General features: G+C 37.3%; 1 protein-coding gene across 2 annotated transcripts in view; it reads right to left on the reverse strand.

Moving 5' to 3' along the window:
- Positions 1–547: 547 nt before the first annotated feature.
- The window catches only part of LOC100707965 (leucine-rich repeat transmembrane neuronal protein 4), a 103045-nt gene continuing 91403 nt past the window's right edge, over positions 548–12189 (reverse strand). Inside the window, exon 3 of one of the 2 annotated variants that reach the window (XM_005470374.4) lies at positions 548–6150. In XM_005470374.4, coding sequence (XP_005470431.1) covers positions 5827–6150 — 324 coding nt within the window. In that variant the 3' untranslated portion in view covers positions 548–5826. The remainder of the gene's footprint in view (positions 6151–12189) is intronic. The other variant, XR_003221065.1, reaches the window with a different exon arrangement.

Here is a 12189-nt window from a genome sequence, read left to right on the forward strand (position 1 = left end):
CATGTGGTGAAAAGTCCAGATGAGATTGATGTTTAGAAGTTTGAGTATGAATTTAAATTTCTTGCCAACTGAGATGAAAGATGGACAAAGCCATGACACTATTTTCTGGGGAAATCTTTACATTACAGGGAAATGTGAAAAAAGTAAGAATGCTTACATGCTTCGAAGAAATATCAGATGTTTAAAAATGGGCTCATTCCTAAAGAGTTAGGAAGAGTCATTGTAAAAAAAATCAGAAACATACCTGAATTGATGAGAAAATTTTATTTTGCCATCAGTGTTTCCAGTGGATATTATCAACAGTTTACATCAAAAACTGCAATAGTAAAGGTTCCAAGTACAGATGCCAGCCACACAAGGCTCTCAGTTTTGCTCCTCTTGAAGGCCAGACATTTAAAACTTCTCTCAAAAGAAAATATTATACCATTGTTCTGTCTCTGCAGGCGAGTAGTACTGGCCATAACTGGTGAACTCTTGCTAATAGGTAAGACGGGTAAAGTAAGCTATTAACTACAAGCTACAATTGAATAAAAAAAGGGCAACACAGTTTCCATCTTTAGATGTTTATTCATCATCAAAATTTTTACAAAACATTATCTGACAATAATATACTCAAATAAGAGCCATATTTTTGCGCTTGGACCAGGTCTCCACAAAAATGCTTTAGGTCTGATTACAGTAAAAAAGGAAATTAAAAAGAAAAAAAAGAAAAAGGAAAAAAAAAATCAACAACAAACCAACTACCAAAGAAAACAATGCAGAGCATATTTACAACCTACAGAAGTTGAAGCTGTCTGCAGGATATGAATGAGGGGGAGACGGTGGGAATCAAAAGATTTATATGGAAAATATTTTAAGAGGCAACAAAAAAACATGGGAAAGGACTTGGGCCTGCAAGGAACACAAAGACTAATTATGATATTGCTTTCTTTCGAGCTCCTCCTTCTTGCTTTCTCATTGCACTGTTAACTGCAAGCGAAGAATGCAGCACATTTAAATAAAAAACATGCTCTCTGCAGTGCCAACATTAAATCCAATTAGGGGTGTAAACGGGCTTTGTCAGACAAACGAAAAAGTGTGTTTCCCCAACAGAGGTTAATGATCATGTCTTCCTTTTCCGTGTCCCCGCTGACATGAGCAATGGTAGAAAAACAGAGTCAGGACAATGTAGGTCATAGGTTAAAGACTTCTTGCTAATGTAAAAGAGAATGGAACAATAACAATCAATGTGGCCCGGGTTGGCCTGAACATCAGTAATGGTAATGCTGGTTCAGAGGAGGTAGAGGAGTAGGTGCTGCTATAGATACACAAACCCACACACACGTACATACGCACACACGCGCGCACACACAGAGGCCCTCTGGGTACATGCGGGGAAGCTAAATTACTAGCAACACTTCCAGTCTCTCTTTTGCATCACAGAAGTTATTGATTCTGTATAAACACTAATGACAGAGTAACAATAACAGGAACGCAAATCTAGAAATTGCAAATGAGGAATATTACCATCATTCTTTTTTTTCTCTCTTTATTTTATTTGAATTTTTTTGTTTTTATTTTATTTTTGTTTGTGGAGTGAGTGTGCGCTATATGGGAACGTCCCAGCGCTGCTTACTAGAAAGACACAAATATATGGCAGAGGAAGGAAAGCTACAAAACCATGTCTGGCTTGAAATTAAATTTTCAAATCAATTTGTCAGGTAATGGATTAGAGTCCACTGTACCGTTTGATGAACTGGAATGGGGGTGTCAAACCCTGCTGTACCTATATTATCCTTTTATTAAGCACACGTGTCTTTTTATGTGTTTGTACATCTCCGTCTGTGATTGTTTCTCCAGCAAAGACTAAGAAGTGGATTTCTGGTAATAGTGTAAATGATAATTCCTTTTCAGATAAAGTGCATCTTTGTATGAGCGCATGCATAATACATACAGTTCAGAGGATGCAAATATGTCGTAGCTTAATCTGTGTGCCATATGTGCCTCTACAGAGTACAGACTGCATGTGTGTTGCAAGTGTGGGAGCATGGCTGAAGCTGTTTGTGTCATTTCTTACAGTGGAAACAAAGCTGCCCTGGAGCATTCAAAATATATCACAACGCTTTCCTTGTAACAGAATAAAATGTCCTCGCACTTACCCATTTGTCCCTCTATGTTCTCCCTATTAAACAGCATCTCTGTCTACCCTTCTCTTCTCCCCTGCTTTTCCTGTCCCCTTGGAGATGTGCGTTTAGCTTTTCCTCTAAGCATAAACACTGAAATATAAAAGTTTTTTACTGCAATTCTTCAGACCTTTATTCACCCCACCCGAAGCAAGAAGAAAAAAAGGAGAAATTTGAAAAAAAAAGAAGAAAAAAACTTTTCCCAATGGGGAGTTGAGCCCGAACACAAAGAGTGATGGGGACTGGGGAACTCGGGTAGTATAAACCCACAAACAAATGAAGCAGAAGAGAAAACAAAGCCTACTGGCATTGCAGGGCTAGCACAGACGGTCCTGGAGTTCAGCTCAAACATGCATCATTAGCATGCACCGCTTGTGCTTCCAGCTCTCTGATGGCAAAATAAATGGACAAAAGACTGAATAATTACTGGCAGCAGAATTCAAACATTCCGCTGAACATATCTGATTTTATCTGGGAGGTAGTCATGATCAATTGATCATTTATTAGTAGCTGATTTAATTGTGGAAATACAAAGATGGTATTTGCATTTTCTAATTACACATGAGAGCAAAGAAGCTTTGATCTTTATGTTCAGACTGAAATCAACTATAATCACTGTTCTGAAACCTGCATTAATTACTATGCGTAGGGTACTAGGCTTAACAGGAAACTATTAAAGGGAATGCCTGTCCCCGGTGTGAGTGCTCGACACAAACCTCTTTCTCTATTTAACAGCCTACAGTGCCAGGGAATTCTACTTTAGTCGAGACAAGGGCATGAATGGGTCAGCAAACAAGATGCTTTAAAAACAGTGAAGTTGTCCATGACATGTGCTGCCGGTTCTAGGGCACTCCGGACAGGAATTATCTCCCGTACTGTTTGTCTCTGGTTCAGTGCTCCTCCCTAAATGGGCACAGTTTCCTAAAATATCAGCATGCAGACAGAAATAGAACATTGTTAAACAGGTTCACCCGAGTCACCAAGCAGCAGACATGAAATTCAGGCCAAGGAGTTATCAGGGGTGATAATACAGCAAGGCAGGACAATACATGGATAGAATTGAGAGAGCTCCCATTTTAAAGACATTGGCACAGCTGCTATTACAAAGTAAACTCCACCAGCACTATTAAGCAACCGTACTGAGCGAATCAACTGCTTTTTTTAAAAATGCAATGTCCTGTACATGAAGGGACCGAACCCTTCTTAGTTGTGATATCATGAAGCATTTTGGGTTGGTTGTTTTTTTTTTTCTGTTTTGTTTTGTTTTTTGATAAAACATTTAACAAAATAATGGCACATTATAAAGAACATCCTTCACAAGTTAAACTCTTGGTATAAAGAAAATCACACTTCTCCCCGAGTAGACCTTGAAATGGCTGATAGTGTTAAAATTCTTGAACAAGAGGAATGGATGTAACTAACAACACGTTATTTGATTACCACCTGTGAGATGGCTTCTCCAACATGCCTGATGGCAGAACAGAAAATATGAATCTCTGTCAAGTTTGGCGCTTGAAGTACATCACAATAACAGGGCTCAGAATCTTCCCCTCTTCACGTTATTGAGTAAAATGACTGGATTTGAGAAATAACGTCAGTAACATATTTTGTTTTTAATGGTAGAGTGGTAGAATAGTGACGGGAGCAGATAGAAAAATACTTATCATTGAAACAACGAGAGCATTACAGTAGGAACCTCCTCACCGAGTCATCTTAGTAATATATTCCCACTGGAAAGTGAATAAGGCTCCTCTTCTGTTCACAAGCAGTTTGTGTTTCAGAAGAAATGAAGTTCATACCTTTTTTTTTTAAATCTTTAAAGACTCATTATTTACACCATAAATAAGTTCTATTTGATTTTGTCCTTTTATTCGTCTTATAGAATTTCTTGACATCATCTTTGAACACCTCAAAAATTTTCAAGCCAAAAAATATAATACCAAAACAAAATAAAACAAAAACAATGCATATTTGTTTGAATATGCATCATCTTTCTTGGGAAATGTTGGCCCCTTGCAGTTTCATGTGTGGATCAATCAGTCTCTCTGTAGGAAGATCAGGCGTAAGTTCCACAGCTCCCTAGAGTATGACCACTGACATGTAGGAAACTGGTGCACTGCTTGAGTTAAACTGAGGACATTGTTTGACAGGCCATGCAAGCCGTATCGGAAATCCTCAACAACTCCATAAGTCAACGAGCAGCAGTGCTCAACATGGTGGCCAAAGGTTTACTGATTAGGAAAAAGAAAAAAAAAAAGAAAACATTCCTTAATTCCGGCTCACTTTCTGGAAAAAACTGAGATGTCAGACAATACCTCCTGTATAGTCTGTGGGATCATATGCAGGTCAAAGAGAAGTCAACGTGCTGGTTCAACATGCCACCACTAGGCACCATTATTCTCTGTGGTGGAAGAGCACATGGCCTAAGCCTGGCCAACCCAGCAAGATGGTGCTCTTCAAGTAGTCCAGTTAATGAAAGTCAAACATTGACTCAACAATGTTTCAAATGACTGTTTGGGGCAGTGAGAGTGGTTTGACCTTCAGTGAAGTAGACCTTTTCAATAATATGTACAATACATTTCATTCAAATGTTCTTATTTTAGTTTTTCCATGATTGCCTTTTTTTTAAAGCATAGTGAATTATTCAGCTGGGATATAGTCATATACGGTACAATGACTTGTTGTTCATCTGTGTAAAGGGTCTTTATATATTTAATACATTTATGGAACATACAGTTTATGCTGCTTTGAATTATGTTTTTCATAGCAACACTAAGATCACAAGAACTGACTTGAGCTGACGTTGGGAGGGCCAGGTGTGATATCTCATTATGATAAATACTTTCATAAACTGTCAACATGATGACCCCCTTGATTATTCTATTTCTTTAAGACAATTCTAGTCCATTCGAAATCATCGGGGATCTAGTGGTAATTATAAATGTGAGCTGGCAGAGGCTAGTTCAGTGGAACATCTGACTTTTAAAAATCTCCTTAGTTAAAGTACCTTATGTGCAAAAAGAAAGAAAAAATATTAGTAAACTCTTTGGTTTAACATGCACATTAATGTAATTCAGTACAAAATATGACACCCAAAGAAACAAAATATTTATGTAATTAATGAAATTATATGTTACCTTTCTTAATAGTTAGTGAGTAGAAATTGTAATGTTAATCACAGTAAGAAGCCTTCTGCTCTTCATATGCTCTATCTCTTCGATCTTTGATGTTACTGCCCTCACTTGTCGTGAATGAAAACTTGTGTTTATTGCACTTTCCCTTTCACTCTTGACTCAGAGTAAGCTGGCTGCTGCTGCTGTGAACAGATGCCCCATGATGCTGACATGGGATATGACAAAGATCAGATTTGGAAATAAGGTAATTCTTTATGGCATATGCTGAATTAACCTCCCTTGAGTCAGAGACCCTTTTTTTTCTATGAGTTGTTTTGGAAAAGAAAAACAAAATGATCACCCTACTGTATATGGTTGAGACTGTGTGTGTCAGATGATAAATGCCTCCAGGCGTAATTTGAAAATTTTGTCCTCTAGTTCACATCCCGATGTTCTAAGAACAAGGCCCCACTGAATAACCAGCTCGCCTGCCCCTTCATTTCAAAGTCATGGTGAATGAGAGGCCCTTGCCCCACTTCTAACCATGCTCGCTAGCGTCCAAATTTGAGTGTGCCAGTACGCTCAGAAGTAGGAAAAGGACTGCTGATGGGACCCTCAGTTGGTGGTCTGAGGGTCGATGGAGGAGAGCGAGGTCCTGGAACAGGGGCGCCTATGCTGGCAGCAGAGGGCACGGCTGGCAGTGCCACTGTCTGTATAGTGCCTCTATCACATGGCCCAAGGTCCTCCAGGCCCTCCAGGCCCTGTGGGGGTCCCTCATAACCCATGTTTAGCCGCAAGGGTTGATGGGCCTGGCAGTAGTCTACAATAGGCTGTTCATAACGGTAGAAGGTCAGTGCACCCATTTGATGAGGGACCTGTTTGGTAAGAACAGAAGGGGTGATGGAGGTAGAAGACATATGGGATGATTACAGGAGAGTGGAAGAAACAAAGGAAAGAGAATGGAAGAAAAGAGAAAAATAATTAGCCACATAGCTTCAAAACAAATTCTTATTTATCTGTATCACAAAACAGAAAATGAAATTATATCTGTCAACTGAAATATTTCTCCTTTTATTAATCCTGGATATGACATGCTTATGTTATTGGACCTTCAGCCAATGTAAGAATAAATCCTTTCTGGCACTTCAAACATTAAAAAAAAGGGTAGCTTATATGAACACAAGTCACAACAGCCACAGCTGTTTAATTTTTGAATTAATATTACATACTTTTAAGTGTTTAATTTTCTGAAGGATGTAATTTGTTACACTACATTTCATTGTGCCTGTGTGACTCAAAGCCTATAACTCAGTTAGTTTGAAAGCTCACTGCTACCTCTTTGTAATCATTCTCACATGGTGACCACCTGAGCCTTCCCTTGACCAAAACCTACTGGCTACAAAGACTCTTTGAAACATGTTCTACAACAACTGCTGTTTATAGATGTGAGAAGCATCTTAAGTTAAGTCATAGTACTCTTCCAAACCGGCAAGTTGTAATGAATTGCTTATTGACTGTCAGAAGAATAAGAAGCTCTGGATTTGTAGTGATAGACACATATCTATATAACACAAAAAGCTGGGTGGTTTTGTGCTCAGCCTTTGGGAGAACATAGCTGGAGAACATAGGGTCTGTGCTCTCTCTAGTGCCATGTCAACTGTGTCAGAGCCAGAAGCACTCATCACATTTGGCCATGTGTCTGGTCTTGTGTTCCCCCCACAAACCTTAACACAGTGCCAGACAAACAGATGAGACTCTTGTGACACTCTGTCTCCCTAACTTTAGCTCACACACTTATTCACCAATTAAGAGATTTCTAACAAGCCATGAAAACAGCAGTGCAAGATGGCAGCTGACCTGGATTAAACACCCCAGCCTGACAGAGCGAAAGATCATCAGATCTGTACACAGAGGCAATAAGAAACACACAACTTCAGCTACATGATACCTCACCAACACGGAAGACATGAATAATACAACCCCTCTCTCTGAGGCGCTGGAAGCAGAGCAAGTGTCACAACTGTACTTTCATTCAGATTCTTGATGTTTTATTTTTAACTTGTTCCAGTGATGGGAACCAGATCTTAAGAACATGATATAAACCTGTGCTTGACAAAAATGTCATTTACAGGAGGGAGACACTTCTTAAAAAATTCATCTTGGCACCGTCACTTTAGAGTAAAAATAATACGACAATCTCCTTGCGACTAGGAAAAATTTGTGGTTGCCTGGCGATTGCTATTACTTTTTTTTGCTGTTGGCAAGTACAACTAGTTGCGACCTGTCTCCAAACAATCGTGATCCACCTCAATGTGACTGCAATCACTCTTAGACAAATTGGCAAAGGTTTGTAAATAATACTACTTGACAGCTGTGCCCTCAACTCGACTCAACTGGTTGTCATCAGACTGTATTCTAGGCTTTATTCCTATGTAATCGCAAAGTTACCAAGTACCAGTGTCATTTCACAGCTGAATTGAAAATCTGCAAAAATAACATCATTTCTCAAGTTCTCTTTCAAATCTATGTGATTCTAACTGAACTCTCAATGTCAGTAGTTAATACAAATTTCTATTCAATGTGAATTTCTGTGTATGCAAATGGCAACAGATTTGCAATTTTTGACAACTTAGCACAGTTAATTACCACAGTATAACAAACATGCGCATGTAATTTCCAAATTGACCCCATTCAATTGTAAACTGCTAGCAGACAGAGAGCAGGCAGAGTCTGTCATGTTGCTGTTCTACCACTGTCTTGATACTCTACAGTCACTCAACTGTTTGGGAGTGGTCAAAGACCAGGTCCCCATCTTTGCAATTTCATTGCACACACTCACAGAAAATTGTGTGTTCCACAGTTTGCAACTACTGTTTTACAACTCAGGCAGACCAACCTGTTTTTTAATAATAAAGTAGTAATAATAATAATAATAATAACAATAATAATAATAAAAATATTAATAATAAGTAGAAGAAGAAGAAGAAGAAGAAGAAGAAGAAGAAGAAGAAGAAGAAGAAGAAGATGAAAAGTCCTAAAAAATGACTGACTGTCAAAAAACTAACTGTATGACACTTCAAATGACAATGCATTATGTAAACTGCATTGCTACCAATGCAGATTAAAAATATCATAATAATATAAAAAAGACGGTTTTGAATGACCAGGTCAATAACTATGTCTCCAATATGCATGTACCTATATTTTCATTTGAAACTTAACATTCAAAGGAGAAAAAAAGAGGCATCATTCTTGATGTAATGTCAGAGAAGAATTTGTTTTAGAAAAGCAGATAAATGCAGGCTGAGAAGAAAAAAGGAAAAAGAAAAACAGCATGTGTTTGAGCATGTGTGTGTGTGTGTGTGTGTGTGTGTGTGTGTGTGCATGTGTGTGTGTGTGTGTGTTGTATGTGAGCAAAGGATTAGGGCATTCTAAGCCCCCCTGAAAACATTTACACCAGCTTTCTTTCAGATAAATAAATAAATACATACATATTTGGGCTTTACTATAAAGCATTTGATGCAGTGGATCATTACAGTTAGCAACTGCAGAAAGTTGTGGTCACATTGAAATCTGAGTCCTTGTTTATCTGGTCTGGTAATGCTATAGTTACCAATGTTTGTACTTTCACAAAGTTTCATTTCCATAACACACTTTCCTTCCAATATGCCAGTACACCAGTAGAACCACCTCCCCACTTACTTTCTATAGAGCCTTCCTCCTCAAATGGACTCCACTAAGTGGGGCTGATTCATTACATTACAGGCACTCAGTGGATTACTAGCCTCATTCCCCTTTCACTTTAAACCCTTTCCCAACTTTGCTTGTTTAGAACACTTTTTAATGTGTGTGTGTTTCATATCTATCTATCTATCTATCTATCTATCTATCTATCTATCTATCTAGATAGAGATGTGTGTGTGTGTGTGTGTGTGTGTGTGTGTGTATTCCATTTACCATTGAGGTATTTATTGTTTAATCTTTTTTGATAGTCAAAAGGAGTTTGATAAAGGTTATTTTTATTTTATGTACTAAAAGTCCTTTGCAGTCAATTACTGGCTTAAGTGAACAACACATGGAGATCACTAAATGCTGTTTCCTCCTTTCAGATGCCCTAGCACAACTTTGCTATAGCCACCAGTTGTTTCTTGTTTGTGGATCTCTTTATGATCATTTTTGTGTTAGTAACTGAAAGACATTCTCTGTTGAATTTACATTAGGTGACTGGTGATTCAAGAACCATTTCTTTTTCTTTGCATCAAGAAACTCTTGGATTCCATAGATTAAATATGAGCAAAGAGTAGAAACCCGTATACTTCAGAATATATTCTTCCCCTTCTGTGAGCAGTCAGTAAGTGTTCACTAGTGTTTACTGATTATCTATTTTATATGTCCAAAGATTTTTTTTCCAGATCTGGGCAGGTTCTTTTAGATTTAGATAAGATATTTCCTGGCAAAGTTCAATCTGACCTTCCTCTGGTAACCAGGTTTGCAACTTGGAGAAACCCTCTGTATTAACATTCATGATGGCGTCTTTTAAATGTAAACTTTGACATCTACTTCCTTGAAAATGGTCTTCACTTGGTGAGATGTGATGGTATTTTTTTCTCCAAAAGGAAATAATTCTGCAACTATTTCCTTATCTTCTGTGAAGAAAAAGAAATTAAAGGCTTCAGCTGGCCATAACAATACTTCTTGGTCAATTATCCATACTCTTTTGATTCTGTGAAAATGAGGCACTACATATAAAACTTGTAATTCCTGTAATTCCTAAACATTTCATGAAATACTTTTGTTAAACCTCTTGAATTAAAACTGAAAGTCTAAACTTTAATCACATCTTGATTGTTTGACTTAAAATCCACCATGCTGGCGTCCAAAATCAAAATGTGTCATTATCTATGGAACATCCTTCCAAGTTATTACTTGCGGCACATGTAACACATGTAGCAAATTGGCCCAAAGTGCTCCTTATTTCCGTTTTTGTGATAAAAAGAGCTATTTATATTCATGAATGATCAACTTATAAGAAATGTATAGCTTACACAAGAGAAATAGTATCTGTTTTCTTTGTTCCTCCCAAATCAGTAATTCCTCACATTCAATAGTCTGTTGACAGAAAAAAATCATCAGTGTGTTAAACCTGGTCAGACTAACAAATATACAGAAATAGACTCTTCACTCTACTTGCCAAAAGCCTTCAAAATGCATCGTGGGTGGGAGTGAGAAGCATTATTAAGCGAGAGCTTATATATCATTGTGAAATACTTCCTGTTTTTTAAAAAATGCTTTTATTTATTTATGTATTTTTGCTTTCCCACATAATGTATTCAAAATTCATTCATATTGACTGCTAAAATCCTTTATCTGCTGGTTAGATTAGCATCAACATTTTTTTTTAGTAAGAAAGTTGCAACAAAACATGCTGATCCTTTTGAAAAGAAAAAGAAAACCACATCTCTGTTAACTTGCTTGACAAGTTATCTTTTTTTAAATGATAATTTTGTTATTGGATAACAATTTAAAGGGAAATACTATGCTATATATAAACTATGTGGATGCAAAAAACAGTTTTCTAGTTAGAAAACAGCGGTGCAGTAGAAGAATTTGGTGTTTTGTTTTATTTCATGCTAATTTACAAATCAACTCAATAGTGAGATGATTTATATTGCTCTATTTCAGCATGATTATAGTATACAACTGTGACTACCCACTTTTTAACATTTCAGTAAGTAGCATTCGGCTAGTTTGTTTGCATTTTATTCCATTTGCCTTTGTATTTAGCTGCTATGCTCTATCTGTGACAGCAGGCGATCTCACTTAAAACCTAAGGACATAATTTCCTTATTAAAACCTTGAGTAGATATTCCAGTTTTGTGCCTGTGAAACACAGTAAATACAAAACAACAGTTAATGCTTAATACATTGATGGTTTAGCTGTAGATCTTACATTTCAGCATGTTTCTGTTTAGAGTTATTTTCTGTGTTTTCAGTGCACCAGTACATTTAAAAAGAAAATCAACTGGTCAAGGACTTTTGAATGATGAATTTCAGCTTTTTCCTTATTCTTTTTTCCTTGTGTAGTCAGGTTTCTGTAACCCTATTTACAGTTGCTGTTTGACTGAAAGGTCAAAGCTTCCCAAACAATGTTGAGTCTAAAACAGCTTTAAAAGTGGAACTCATAAAGTACCTTTGCTACAAGGTTAGGTGTGTCTGCTGAAAAACAATGATGGAGATTATGTTGCTGATTACATGTGAGAGATTTTGTTTATGTAGGTCCACCTTTTATTGTATATCGTATACTGCGGCTTGTGCCTGTCAGAAGGTATTAGCATAAAGAAAAATGGATCTTTCCCACCATTACCTGCATGTGTTTCATCTGACAATGACTGGCATCCTGCCTCTTAGTGGATCTTTATCTCCATATGCTGGAACACAGCATAGAGTGACCTTAGATGGAAGAGCTTTAGCACAGTTTCCACAGAGATTAAGCCATACAGTCCAGTGTAATCTTTGAAAATCTTTTCTTTAATTGCCTTTGTGTTTGTGTTACTTTTTTGTGTGTGTGTGATATTCTGTTGATATTGTAATTTTCAAAGCTGTCCTTGAAATGAAGCCATTGTTATACTTTGTTGGGACATTTGTCAAATTAGCAATGCATCTCATGCCTTAGCCACAGAATGTACAAACATGACTGTAAAACAGTAAAACCGCTCCTTCTGTAAACAATTAACTCTTAGGTTAAATTATCGCAACAGGTTTAATTTGTTACACGAAACAAAACCCATAAATTTATTTTTCCAACATTCCAGTGCCTCTTAGAAGTTGTGTTTCTTTTTGCATTCATGCTTTTATGAGCAGCTAAGGAGGCAGTAACAGTGCCACAGGCAGACAATGTTAATGGCTCTGTGGGC

Source organism: Oreochromis niloticus, linkage group LG7, assembly GCF_001858045.2.
Source record: "Oreochromis niloticus isolate F11D_XX linkage group LG7, O_niloticus_UMD_NMBU, whole genome shotgun sequence".
NCBI lineage: Eukaryota > Metazoa > Chordata > Actinopteri > Cichliformes > Cichlidae > Oreochromis > Oreochromis niloticus.